Source organism: Camelina sativa, chromosome 11 (assembly GCF_000633955.1).
Source record: "Camelina sativa cultivar DH55 chromosome 11, Cs, whole genome shotgun sequence".
Lineage (NCBI taxonomy): Eukaryota > Viridiplantae > Streptophyta > Magnoliopsida > Brassicales > Brassicaceae > Camelina > Camelina sativa.
This window is the reverse complement of record NC_025695.1, coordinates 47,126,304-47,139,841: the sequence shown is the minus strand read 5'-3', so window position 1 is coordinate 47,139,841 and position 13,538 is coordinate 47,126,304. Positions and strand designations below refer to the sequence as shown.

General features: G+C 38.2%; 3 protein-coding genes across 3 annotated transcripts; 1 reads left to right on the top strand and 2 right to left on the bottom strand.

The window, feature by feature from the left end:
- LOC104726895 (two-component response regulator ARR6-like) lies at window positions 7,633-9,565 on the top strand. The gene is made up of 5 exons (XM_010445855.2): window positions 7,633-7,928; window positions 8,044-8,120; window positions 8,209-8,286; window positions 8,379-8,449; window positions 9,104-9,565. The coding sequence occupies exons 1-5, from the start codon at window positions 7,778-7,780 to the stop codon at window positions 9,297-9,299; spliced, it is 573 nt and encodes a 190-aa protein (XP_010444157.1). The 5' UTR covers window positions 7,633-7,777; the 3' UTR covers window positions 9,300-9,565.
- Window positions 9,696-11,440, bottom strand: LOC104726894 (probable serine/threonine-protein kinase ifkB). The gene is made up of 3 exons (XM_010445853.2): window positions 11,184-11,440; window positions 11,006-11,072; window positions 9,696-10,923 (listed from the first exon to the last, which is right to left on the bottom strand). Exons 1-3 carry the CDS (start codon window positions 11,262-11,264, stop codon window positions 10,037-10,039), a joined length of 1,035 nt encoding a protein of 344 aa, XP_010444155.1. The 5' UTR covers window positions 11,265-11,440; the 3' UTR covers window positions 9,696-10,036.
- LOC104726893 lies at window positions 12,237-13,235 on the bottom strand. Its single transcript, XM_010445852.2, has 3 exons — window positions 12,879-13,235; window positions 12,524-12,654; window positions 12,237-12,410 (listed from the first exon to the last, which is right to left on the bottom strand). Exons 1-3 carry the CDS (start codon window positions 13,123-13,125, stop codon window positions 12,306-12,308), a joined length of 483 nt encoding a protein of 160 aa, XP_010444154.1. The 5' UTR covers window positions 13,126-13,235; the 3' UTR covers window positions 12,237-12,305.

The window sequence follows — 13,538 nt, the reverse complement described above, 5'->3', positions numbered from 1 at the left end:
GAGGTCGGCTCATAATTGGAGGTGGCAAGGTTGACTATACAAGTATATTGGAGGCGTATTGGGAGATATGAGCGAGAGAGGTCAGCAGGATATTCTCCAAAGAACAAAACCTAGCCGCCGCTCGTCGCTTCTTTGCCGATAGTAGGTCGGCAGGATATTCCGTTGACCGTCGATCGAGATGACCTGATGGTGGTTGGCGGTCGCCCTGGTTCAGCCCGCGTGCACAGACTTTGAGGTCGGCATCATAAAAAACAAATCTGAGGTCGGCATAGGGCCACGAGGGGGAGAGAACTCTACAACGGGGGTCGGCGCAGGCTGCATGCGGATCTTCCTTGGAACAAGATCGAGCGGTTGAGGTTGGCGAGGATGGCCATCATGAGGTCGTCCCCAATCTCGACTTGGGCGGCGACCGCTCTCGAGGTTGGTCTCGATGTTCGTTGGGTGGAGATGGCTCATAGGAGCAAGATGGGAGGTCGGTATAATGAGTGTGATTCTCGCTTGGTTGGGAGCGAGGTAAAGGTCGGCTTTGCGACCAGGAGGTGAGATAGGCAAAGGGATGGTGAGCTCGAGAGTGAAGGCATGAACGCTGGTGAGATCGGCACCTCTCGTGAGATTGGTACATTTCGTGAGATCGGTATCTCTTGCGAGGCTGCCCGTGGTGATGCTTTGTTAATCGGAGGGCGGAGCGACCGAGAATCTGCCGATCTGGATCCGGCTAGCTTTGAGATCGATCGAGAGGATGTGGAGCTGAGCGGTGATGTCGGCTTTGGTTGTCGCGAGCTTGGCGACACCTCTCATGAGGTCGGCACTTCTCATGGTGATGCTTTCGACGGTATCGATATTGATATTAGGGAAGAGTGGAGTTTTGGTTTCAGCAACAAGGGTTTGACCGACGATCGTGATTTTGACGACATTCTTGAGTTTGGTGAAAAGTGGTGGTTTCATGGATCTTTCTGTGGCTAACGAGAGGCCTACTACATCACCCATGGCTGTTACTGGAGGTAGAATGGGCACTCTGAGCGCTCCCAAAGTCGATGGTGTCTCGGTGCTTGTTCCTCTATTGTTGGAGTCAGTTGATTTGATTAAGGTAAGCTTTTTTATGTTGTAGCGAGTGTGTCAAGTCGCTCGGCTGTTCGCATGTCCTGGCTAACGAGACTGTCGATGATAGTCTACATCAGATATTCGAAGTTGTTTCTGCGTCCAGCAAGCAAGGGAGCTGAGAGGGCGGCACCGTCAGTGAAAACTAGAGCCATGGTTTGGAGATGTTGGGCATGTGTGGCAACAAGAGGTTCTGATGGCGTATCGGGCGCTGGTGTAGAGGTTGTGTTGTTCGGAGTAGCGCCCTCGACTGTTGTCGTCGCGGAAGGTGGAGGTGAGAGAGTGGCAGTGTTGGTGACCAGCTGGTCAGCAGCTGGTCCGGCTTCAGCGTGTGCAGCTACGAGAGGCTCAGAGGGCGCGTCGGGCGCTGGTGGAAAGATTGTGCTCGGCAGTGAGCCTTCGGTTGGGCTCGGCAGGGAGCCTTCGGTTGGGCTCTCCAAGGAGTTCGGCAGGGAGCTCAGCGGGGGAACTGTTCGTGTTCTCGTTCGCCCCCATCGCTGTTCCGTTGGCTGCTCCGTTACTTCGTTGAGGTTTTCGCTGGGGTTCGTCATGAGTCTTGAAACTTCGAGGAAGTGAGGATCGTCGGTCTTGATTCGTCAAAAGAAGCGCTTTACTCTTGCCCCACGGTGGGCGCCAATTGTTTGTACCGGGGATTACACAGTTTAAACAAATAAAGATTTTGTGGGAAAGAGCAAGCAAGTTCTTTTATTAATCGGGGAAAACGTGAGATCGTCACTTAAAACGAGTCGAGATAGAGCTTGTTAGTTCACAAGCGAACTAGCAAGCTTAAAGTGACGAACTGAAAACAAGAATGAATTATACGAAAGACAATAGCAGTTTTCGATGCAAAGTATTGCTCTGTAGGTATTGTCTGCGGGTCAGGATCCTTTCTCCAATAGATGTCTCGAGCTATTTATAAGCGAATGTAGAGTTAGAGCACTCTAGGATTTTCTGTGTGAAATCCCGAGATTGTCCTCCGAGATTGGCCCATTTCCTTCTATCTCTGGTGAGTCTTTGTTGGGCCGAGTTGGCATATGGGGCAAAACCCATATCCAACAATTTCTTTCTAAACTTATTAATATGTATATATATCAAGCCAACCAGCTCCATTGTTTCACATCATCATTAATTCTCTCTTCCTTTATTCTTCCAAATCCTCCAATTTTATTACAAACGATTGTCTCATTCTTCGATCCTAATATTAATTGAATAAAATGGCTGAAGTTTTGCTACCGAGGAAGATGGATCTTCTTCATGTTCTTGCCGTCGACGACAGTCACGTTGATCGGAAAGCCATCGAGCTTCTGCTCAGAGTCTCTTCTTGTAAAGGTAATTAAATATTAAATCTTTTTTCAAGAACTCATATTTTGAAAAATCAATCTTTGAATTCGGCCGGTTTATCTTAGTAAAACTCTGTTTTGTTCCTCATCAGTTACTGTTGTTGATAGTGCGACAAGAGCTCTGTAAATAATTATTTCCAAGAGAATATGAATTTTTTTTAAAATAAGATAATCCTGATGCATGGCAGGGAACATAATGAGAAATTATCTCAGGTGATTCTATGAAACAAACTTTGCTAATACATTCACCATATATAGCAACAAGTTAAACCTTGAGTAGCGTTTCATAAGGAATAAATGCAGACCAAACAATGACATAGAAAAAAAAAGCTCAAGTTCTCGAGTTCCGAAAGACAACACTGTTATATCCACATTATCTTCTAAGCTAGAACGAACCAGAGGGTCTAAGAGTAATGCCTAATTCACGGAAGAAAACAGAGCAATCGAACAGACACATGTTAAAAGAGTAGAAAGCAAAGAGTGCTGTTGAATCATAGTGACAAAAAGCTTTCTTCTCCTTCTGCTGGTATTAACAGTGATACAGTGATGAAGCAAGAGTGTTGTTGAACCACAAGCACAAAACGGGCCACTGACAGTAAATGATCTCCTTGTGAATCAGTGAACCACAAGCTCAGGCAGTCCAATCTCCTGCAGACAAGTTGTGAATCAACAACATCAGTTAGTTGAAAATTTACTGTAACACAGGCACTCACTTTAAATCTTTGAGCAAAGTTTATGTGACTAGAGTATGCAAAATGAAACAACAACACAACCCTATCATCAGTTTGCGAAAATCTGAAGAGCATGTACCTGGACTCTGAGTCTTGTTTTGTTTATTACTTGCAGACCGCAATTGGTTTGCCTGGTCAGCCAAAAACACAATCACTGATATGGCAAGGACAATGCAGACTCCCAGAATCCAGTAAGTTCTTGCCCGTGGCTGCTGCTGGTCATCTTTCTTCCTGGAGAAAACGATCACGAGTAGCAAGGCAATCATACCAGTCGTCAGAACAAAAAGGCAAATGTCTCGCTCAATCCTGTTGCGTATCGAGATCCCAATAACAAAAGGAAAGAATCCACCGATGAAAAAACAGCCCCCGCCCAATAGAGCGTCATTGGCAGATAGCATCAATGATCTCCTTCTGATGTTACTTCCAATGAAAGTCGAGACAACGGAAGTTAGGACAGCCGAAGCCAAGAGGTATGCGGCAATCTTTCTTTGTGTTGGTGTTATATCATCCATCACGGCAAGAAGACTGATAACAGAAACGAGTCCGAAAATGCTGGAGTTTATCAGAATGTTCCCATGAACGGGCGGATCTATGTAGTGATGGGGTGGGGCACGTGCCCCATGCTACTTGTTAAAAATTATCTAATACATTTGGTTAGTTTAGTTACACAGTTTAATTGTTACCTAGGTGCCCCATGCATCTTTTTTGGTGAGGAGTTCCAATCCTGACTTTCATCTTTTTTTTGTTGCCTTTTTTCCTACAACCAATGTTATTTTTGTTATGTTTACTTACATGTTAATATTTTTTTCTACTCTAAATTATACTTACATTTAAATAGTTAATTAGTATAATATATATTGTTGAAATCTATCTAAATAAAGGATTTTTTACTAAAATTAATCATATGAATTCAAAAATAATACATAATATAACTCTTGCATGTAACTTCTAAACATTTCTACAATTCTATATATTAGTTTTTAAGATTTTAAATGTAGATTTGGACTCTTCATTGTTGGACCTTCGATTTGATATATTATTTATCAATATTTTACAAATTTTACCGTGATTACGAAAGGTTATATTGATTATTATTTATGATTTTTCGAATTTTTTTGTACATTTTTTAGAGTTAGAGAATAAAGTTGCAAAGAAATGATTATTTAAAAGGTTAATATACTGCACAAAATCCTTATATAATAAATGTTTAGATATAATTTTCATTTAAATATATGTAATGTGCAATTGAATATATTATAAAACCAACTAAAATAGTTTTTAAATATACAAAAATATAGAAAATTAAATTTGTTTAATATTTTATAATATAAATTTAATATATTAATTATTAAATAATTTGTACCCCACATCAAATTTCTTTCTCGATCCGCCGTTCCCATCGATTCGATTAACTTGATTATCTGCCATTCTGGAAAAGAGAAGTTAATTCGTTAAAGGCTGACTAAACCACAAGCACAAAACTTATATACTGAATTAAAATCTTTCATCAAACGTACAAAACTTATGTGCACATTCAACATTCAGAAGTAACCTTGGAGGATCGGTTCATTCTTCATAGTCCTATTACCTGAAGAATTTTTATGATCCCCACAAATCGCTATCTCAAATAATCAAGGGTTTCTCTACTCTAGCTAAGAGACTCGCACCTCTCCTTTCTCGGATTATACATGCAGGAAAAAACAAGTTCTGAAAGCACTGACACAGATACCACCTAGAAAAGCTACTGTAGACGAAAATGAGAATGGTGATAGTGATGAGACGAAACAATCAAACCTACAAAAGTAATGATCACTTAAACAAAACCGGGAAAAATAACACTTGACGCGCTCATCAAAACAAACTACATAAAATCACTGTCATTGAATCTTTTAGCAAAACTTATTTGACTCTCTTAATTATTTCAACTAAGCTATCATCATCAAGAGATATTACCTGTACAGTCTCTAAAGGAATCCCGCTGATGATCGAGGTACTCCAAGCTCCTAGTGGGATTTTAATATCTGCACGAGGAAACAAGTTTTGAAAGCAAATCATGGAGACCAAACTGATACAGATCAACTCTTTAAGCCGAAGCAGATAACAAGCATGCAACAATCTACTAGACGAAACAGAGTATAATCAAACAAACCCAAATGAATAAGCGTTAATTCGATCCAAAAGAAACTAGTCTATAACGCAATCACAACACCAAACTGATGATACAGATCAACTCTTTTAGCCGAAACCGATCAGAAGAATGCAACAATCTAATAGACGAAACAGAATGATCAAACAAACCCAAAACCAGTAACAGTTGGTACGTTCGATCCAAAACAAAATTAGTCTCTAACGCAATCACAACACCATGATACAGATCAACTCTTTTAGCCGAACAGATCAGAAGCATGCAACAATCTTACTAGACGAAATAGAATGATCAAACAAACCCAAACCTGTAACAGTTGGTACGTTCGAATCCGATCCAAAACAAACTCTTCTCTAACGCAATCACAACATCAAGATACCTTCAATGGCTAAAATCGCAGCAAAACCCCATCAGAAAACAGAACAATCTGAAGTAACAGCACTCTCAAGAAACGAAAAAATCATCCAAAGAAACACCAAAACGGGACCAATGTGGAGGAAGAATCGGCTATGGAAACCAAAGAAGTAATGAAAGTAAGCAAGAAACGTAAAGAGGGGTTGAGGACGAGAACCTCAATCTATACCAGAGAACTTATCGAATTGACGATCGCGAACTAGGAGGAGAAACGGAAACGCAAAACTCAGAAAGAGAATAGGGAAACCAAAATGTTCAGGGAGCGAGATGAGAGATAGAGAAGTGTGGAAGAGGATGACATGAAGAAAAAAATTAGAGCGTGGAGGAGGAAGCAGAAGAGGAGAAGAGAGTTTGTAACTAACTTTAGACTTTCTTGACGGACACGTCAGCTGATTTCAAAATAAAATACTTGGTTAAACAAGACTAATTATTCTTCATTCATGTTGGATTAGTGATTTTAGTTGTAACATATTTTCTTTATAAAAAAAAAGTTGTAACATAATTTAGTGACAAGTTTCCCAAAAGCTTACTCTGCTTGAAGAGTTGTTTTTAGAAATTAAAAAGTGGGATAATTAGTGGGGTGTGACTCTTTTTGTCAGTTGATATGTTCATAATTCTAGCTATTGATATTAAGATTGCACTGGCAGTATAATCTCTGTGATGGACCCAAAGTAGAAGCTAGACAGAGGTGGTTACCGTCTTACCGATTGTTATATTAATCGCTCTCTTTACTAAATCTTAAACGATCCACTTTTCTTTCTAATCTCATGGATTCTCAGCTAATAGCGTACGTAGCTTCTTCGTTCCACTAATTTGTTCCATCATTATATTCTGATAGATATTTTGACTCCTTGTATTTGTATGTAAATTATGTATGCATGCGTAGAATTCGCTGATTACATGTTCTCGCTAATGTTTAGCAGGGAAGTTTGCTCCTCGTTGCTACACTCTTGCTGTCACTGTCAGAGCCATTCCCTGAGGAATATGATCGTCATGGTTTGAAATTGGGATATGCAACATATAACACCACCTTTATTTGACTCCCAACATAAAAGCAAAAATTCGATTTTCAGGCAATCAACCCCATCACTCCCTAGATTGGTTCACAAAATAAAGATAGACCTAGCTAGGCCATTAAGACCCATCATCAGTTTATATAAATTTGGTACAAGAAAGTAACTACGAGAACGTGTAAAGTTGGTTGGTTGCAAGTTGTTTGCTTAAGAATAAACTGGTTTTCAAAATCGCAAAAGCGAGGTCTTATGAGCTGAGTTCAGGTATTGTTAATCTTTAATTACAAACGTGTAAGATGGTTATAATTGGTGTTGGGACTTGGGAGGGAGGAACGAAACAAAAGTTCCTTGTCTCAATGTATTATTTGTGATCCCTCAGCCAAATACTTGTTCCTTATATTGTGACTTTTATAAGTAACCAGGACGACTCAATCTCTTGAGTATGCACATGAATTCAAGTTCCCCAAAATTAGTTTACTCAACCAAAATTATAATTTACAATCTCTCTGTTCTAACTTCTAAACCAACCAATAGGTTCTCTTTGGTAAACCAATTTATCCGGCTAAAAAAGAAACATAAAATCGAACCGGATAAAGCGTAGCGGTTTGGGTTGGTTAAAACTCGCGTCCCCATTCTACTAAATTCCTCTGGTTTGCTATCCGTTTTAACTTGAACCGGTTTGACTTTATAATTGGTTTTGACTTTTGACTTATTTATAAATCCACCGAACTATTATTTAAAGAAAAAGAAATAAAGAAACAAAAACAGATAAATAAATAAAGATTTTGAAAGCAAATTGACAACAAAATCTTGAAGATATGCAAAATCTCTCGATTTCATTCATATTTTTTTCCCTCTTTTTTTCTATATTTATTTTATTTCTTTCTAACTTATTAATATGTATATATATCACCCAACCAACTCCATTGTTTCACAACATCATACAATATTTCTCTTCCTCTGTATTCTTCCAACTCCTTCCAATTTTATTACAAAAGATTTGTCTCATTCTTCGATCAATATATTAAATTAAAAATGGCTGAAGTTTTGCTACCAAGGAAGATGGAGATGTCCAAAGATCCTTCAAAGTTTGGATCACCGGATCTTCTTCATGTTCTTGCCGTCGACGATAGTCACGTTGATCGGAAATTCATCGAGCGTTTGCTTAGAGTCTCCTCTTGCAAAGGTAAAAAACACACATCTTTGTTTTTCAAGAACTCCTCTTTTTGAAAATAATATATTTCAATTCAGACAGGTTAACTGACTAAAACCTCTGGTTTTGTGTTTCTTGTGTTCTTCAGTAACTGTTGTCGATAGTGCGACAAGAGCTCTCCAATACCTTGGATTGGATGTTGAGGAAAAATCCGTGGGATTTGAGGTAAATCATTGTTTACAAGAGAATATAAAACTTTGCCGTAGCTCACAAGCAATTTTGTTAATGGTGATTTTGCTTTGTTTGGTTTCAGGATTTGAAGGTTAACTTAATAATGACGGATTACTCGATGCCCGGTATGACTGGATATGAACTCTTGAAGAAGATCAAAGTAAGCAAAATCATTTCCATTGATTCAATTAGTTGAGTTAAATTCATAATATTATGCTCATCTAATCCTTTTTTTGGTAATTTTTTCAACAGGAATCCTCAGCTTTTAGAGAAGTACCGGTGGTGATCATGTCCTCCGAGAACATTTTGCCTCGTATTGATAGGTATATTTTCATCATGATCGATCTTGATGGTATTACTATTAGTCAAACTTTAGTAATTTGGTGAATACTTTTGTTTGGAATTTTTGGTTGACAAACAAAATAAATATAAAAAAAAGGATTAGGTCCCGAAGTAAAAAAGATCATGCTCATATGGTTTAAAAAAGTTGATTTCTATAAACCATTCTTGGTGGTGATTGCATAGTTAATCAAAAGTTGAGATTTTGGTGATCTTTTATGGGTCCCAAGATGATTTTGTGTATAAAGATGTTTCTAACCAGCAAAATCTTTACTTTGGGATTTGATTCTGTTTTTGGTGAAGTGATATAATACAATAAATAATAATTATCTGATCTTTTGCTTTGCCTAATCTTGTGGTAGGGTATTGTGAAAGCCACCTCACATGCTTTTTTATTCACTTTGCATATTTGGAAACCTCTAGAGGCCAGATTTAATTAAAAATAAAATAAAAAGGGAATATGTTTTGTGTACACACAATGGCCAACTCAATTATGACCTGGCCATCTTATGATTGTTTGCTACATACACTACAAAAACAAAAAAACTTATTGATCCAAAGCTATCAAACTTTATTGAGATTGGAGTTTACTCAAAACTGATCTTTCTTGTGATTTTTTTTTTGTTTTTGTCATTTAGATGTCTTGAAGAAGGGGCTGAGGATTTCTTACTGAAGCCTGTAAAACTCTCTGATGTAAAAAGATTAAGAGATTCTCTAATGAAAGTTGAAGATTTATCTTTCACAAAGAGTACTCAGAAGAGAGAGCTAGAAACCGAGAATGTCTACTCTTTCGATTCACCTGTTCAATCACAGCTCAAACGCACAAAGATCTGAGCTTTCCGATGCAAATTCCATGACTGCAGAGATGATAGCTCAATGACCTATACAATTTTCCAGCCCTTATGGTTTTTTTTTGCTGATTAACTTCAGTGGGTTTATTCACATAGTAGTAATGTAAATGGTATAGAGAGGAGCAAAAGTATATTATATTCATTAGAGTAATCTTAGTTTTTTTTTTCCTTACACAAGCGATTTGTAAGCTGGTTTACTGAAAATTGTTAAGAATTAAGCACAAGTTTTCTATAAGAATTAAGTCCAAAAGATCATGAGAGTACATCTCTCTCTGCATGTGATTCTAAAAGAGAAGCTTTGGTGATGAGGAACTTATAAAGAAGATTCACCATGGCAACAAAATAACTCTTAAACCTTCAATAATGTTTGACAAGGAAGGAATAAATGCATACCAAACACCTTAATATTGTTATAAAGTTGGAATTTGAAAAAGAGAACATAGCATATCATTATTGAAACTATCTAACATGTATTTGAATTTTCTGTACCACCTTTTATGTATTCACACATCACACTCTACATCATCACCACAGTGTTTCAGACTTAAGAACCATCGATGACATAGAAAACAAAGCTCAAGTTCTCGAGTGCCAAAAGACAATACTATACCCACATTATCATCTTCTAAGCTAGAAAGAACCAAAGAGTCAAAAGACTGAAGCAAGAAAACAGAGCAATCGAACAGATGACATGGTTTGCGAAATCCGCACCTCTCCCTTTTAAAACTTGCAAAACATGCTAGACGAACGAGCCAGACGAATTGTTAGGCCACCACCACCCTGAATACTAGTCTCAGCCTTGACTGCTATCCGTTCATAGGGTTTCCTGCACCCTGGACAACGTCCATCTCCATCGCAAATTGTCTTGTGGCAGAACAGACAGAGCCTGAATCCGCAAGGACAAGGCAGGAAATTCGAATCCGTTAAGTCCAAGTCTTCGTAGCAGATGGGACATGAAGATGGAATCGCCACAGAGCTATAACGCTTGTCCAGCTCCGGAAAACTAAGCTGCTTGGCCAAATTAGGTAACCCCTGTGGGCGCAGGTCATCATCCGGCCTCCAAGCTCTATTACTCTTCTGCTTCCTTGATGGCACTCTCAAGCAATCCTGCTTTGCATCTTCAACACACACAGCACCTGATGCACCACTAACCGAATCGCCCACATTAGAAGATGATTGTGCAACACTCTCTTCCACTTTGGCAGACTCACGGAGATGATTCTCTTTCTCATTCTCTTCCTCAGCCGCTAATGCATCAGCAACAGCTTCCCAATCATCCACACACCCATCATCATCATCATCATCATCATCCTCTGCATTATCCTCTTCTGTTATGTTACCTGAGCAAAAGCCACTGCTGCTACTACTACTCCTGCTACTCCTCCCACTGTAGTTAGTACTTATATCTGTACCTCCCATAGAGCTATTCGAAGGTGACTCCATAAAACTCTCATGATGAAGATTAGTATTCCCACCGTTAGTACTATCCTCTTCTCTACGCACCCCATCTAAACTCTCCACCACTGGTGGCTGGTTACTTCTCCGATCAGGCTTCCCACTGCGATTAACACTACTCTCCTCTTTACCTCCCTTATTGCTCACCGCAACTAACAATAGTAAAATCAAACACACAGAATCAATACATACACCAAATCTAACCAAAGCAAAACATACGCAATTAAAACATACCTTGAGAAAGCCATTGCTCACGACGGAGACCAAGCTTGTTCTGCTTTATCTTAGCAGACTTATTGTTCTGCAAACACACAATGCAATAAACAAAACCAAAACTTTGAATCAAATATGGAGAGAAAGGGATGAGATTTAAGGAGAAACGACGAAAGAGATGTGGAAGAGATAACGTTACCCTCTTCTTCTTTCCGCAATCTCTCGAGGTGCTAGGAGGAGCCGCAGTAGCAGAAGCGTTGGTGATCGAATCTGAAATCATGATTCGTTGATTGATTCCTGTGACGGAGTAAAGATTACAACAGTGGTAAAGGGTTATTAAAAAGAATTGGAAGAATTCGAAATCGAAGATGAAGATTCTCAAAAACCCTAAATTCAGATTTGGTCGCTTGAGACTCGAGAGAGAGAGAGAGAGAGAGAGAGAGAGAGAGAGAGAGAAGAAACGTGAAGATTTTTTTTATTATTTTTATTTATTTTCTCTTTTAATGTTTAATTTAATAAAATCAAAAGAGAAGAGATGATATAAAGGGATAACGGAAACTCCTCTTCTCCGCTCAGACAATTTCGCTCGATGCTGAAATGACGTTAATACCCCTACTTATTCGTGTGGAATCTTCTGTAAGTCGGTGAGTGCGCACGTGCGATGTAAACGACGCCGTATAAAAGAGGTTAATATGGAAAATAAGATATACAGATTTTGGTATTCTCAAAAGATCTTTGATGAAGACTTTTATTTTGAGATGATTATATGCAATTTTGCAAGCTTGTTGTCAATCTTGTGAGTTAAAAAAAGCTGTGTAAATGATTTTGTTTTCTTATTACAAAGATTTTTCTTTTGTGCAATAAACAATTTTCTGCGTCAAGCAAACGAAAGGGTGTATCGATCTTTTTATAATAATTTTTTTTTTTGGAGATTTTGGTATATTAGTGATGATTGATGCAATAGATGTTGAATATTTAGTTTTAGTAAATGAAATAAACGTTTTTTTTGGTCAACAAATTTGACATTAGTCACATATTTTAATACGAAAAATTGGAAACTCGATAGATGACATAATAATTTAGTAAAAAAAGTGAAAGATAATCTAGAAAATGAAAAAAAAATAATAAATCCTTTGGATCTTTTCTTCAGATTTTATTAAGTTAAAAAAAAAAAGGCAAAGAGCTAATTCTACCACAATCAAATGGTTTTTTTTTTCCTTTACAATTTGATTGGGAAAAAAACATTAATACAAAGAGAAATCAAATGATCAAAAAGTCAAAAGGAAAAGTAAAAGATAGAAAAATGAAAAATTGAAGTGTTTTAGCTTGTAGATTCTGATATGCTTTGAAGAGAAGGCTGCCAAGCTCTAACTTTATTGGTAGCTCCTCCTGTGTTCACCCCTCTCTGCTTTTCATGTATCCTTCTCTGTTTAATCAAAACCTCTAACTCTGTTACTATTTGTTAACACTCAATTGTTTCAATCAGAGAATTAAAACTCAAATCTAATATAGAGCAATTGTGGTTGTAATAAATAATACCTGAGTGTCTTTGTCAGAAGCAGATTCAGATCTTAGGGTTAGTGGGTTAATCTCCTCTTCTGCTACAGAAAACTCTCCATGGATCTTCTTCATCTTTTCAGATTTCTTGGCTCTTAATCCTTTCATCACCTCTATTAATCAAGAAAAGTCTTACTTTATAATCAAATAAAGTAACCCTAACAATTTGTAAATCTTTATACACTTCATCAGTGATGATTGTAATTGAACGTGGAACAGAAGAAACAAACTGAATAAAGCCCTAAAGAATTAGGTTTTTTCTTGTTTCTTGTCCCTGACTTCAAAACTAAAACATGTTAGGTGTGATTTATGCAAGAGACTGAGTGATATTTAATACCTTCGGAAGAGATGAGCCTATAGACATGGCCGAGTAAGAGATTATCGGAAGGACGTAGAAGTTTGATACGAGTGATGCGGAGGGAACCGCCGTGAGGTACGGCCGAAGAAAGGAGGAGAGCTACGTGGTGACCGGGATAAGACTTGATCACTTCGCTAGCGTTTACTGTACAGTAAAATCTCACCGATTTACCGTCTGGTCGTTGTATCACCGTCGTTGCCGCCTCCGCCGCTTGACAGTTCCCCATTTCTCTCTCTCTCTCACGGCGGAGAAAAGTAGGAGAGAGAAGAGTGAGGGAGTAAGCGTAGCTAGGTAGAGGGAGGGGTCGTCTATACTGATTGAGAATAGCTTCTTCTTACGTATTCCCTTTATATAATAATACTCATCCTTTTATTTCATACTGTATTATTCATTCATTTTGTCATCAATTATTTATTATTTTCAATTTTAATGATATAAAAAAAAGTAATACGAATGAGGTGGTAATAATTATGTAGCTATGTATCTCTAATATTCGATCAACACTTAGATGGGAGAGTATTATTAATAGAAAGAGTCTCTAAATAGAGAGGTATAGAATAATGAACGTAACTACTGCTCAATTGATTATTATGTTTTGGACCGTCCGTACATAGCCCCCCCCCCCCCCCCCCCCCCCCC

What these genes read in the sequence shown, in the direction of transcription:
- LOC104726895 (XM_010445855.2), top strand. Translation starts at nt 7,778, where the DNA reads ATGGCTGAAGTTTTGCTACCAAGGAAGATGGAGATGTCCAAAGATCCT. An exon ending in TAGAGTCTCCTCTTGCAAAG is followed by an intron (nt 7,929 to 8,043) that starts GTAAAAAACACA and finishes TGTGTTCTTCAG; the next exon opens with TAACTGTTGTCGATAGTGCG. An exon ending in AAAAATCCGTGGGATTTGAG is followed by an intron (nt 8,121 to 8,208) that starts GTAAATCATTGT and finishes GTTTGGTTTCAG; the next exon opens with GATTTGAAGGTTAACTTAAT.
- LOC104726894 (XM_010445853.2), bottom strand. Translation starts at nt 11,264, where the DNA reads ATGATTTCAGATTCGATCACCAACGCTTCTGCTACTGCGGCTCCTCCT. An exon ending in ATTGCGGAAAGAAGAAGAGG is followed by an intron (nt 11,073 to 11,183) that starts GTAACGTTATCT and finishes GTGTGTTTGCAG; the next exon opens with AACAATAAGTCTGCTAAGAT. An exon ending in TGAGCAATGGCTTTCTCAAG is followed by an intron (nt 10,924 to 11,005) that starts GTATGTTTTAAT and finishes TACTATTGTTAG; the next exon opens with TTGCGGTGAGCAATAAGGGA.
- LOC104726893 (XM_010445852.2), bottom strand. Translation starts at nt 13,125, where the DNA reads ATGGGGAACTGTCAAGCGGCGGAGGCGGCAACGACGGTGATACAACGA. An exon ending in TAGGCTCATCTCTTCCGAAG is followed by an intron (nt 12,655 to 12,878) that starts GTATTAAATATC and finishes CTTGATTAATAG; the next exon opens with AGGTGATGAAAGGATTAAGA. An exon ending in CTTCTGACAAAGACACTCAG is followed by an intron (nt 12,411 to 12,523) that starts GTATTATTTATT and finishes TTGATTAAACAG; the next exon opens with AGAAGGATACATGAAAAGCA.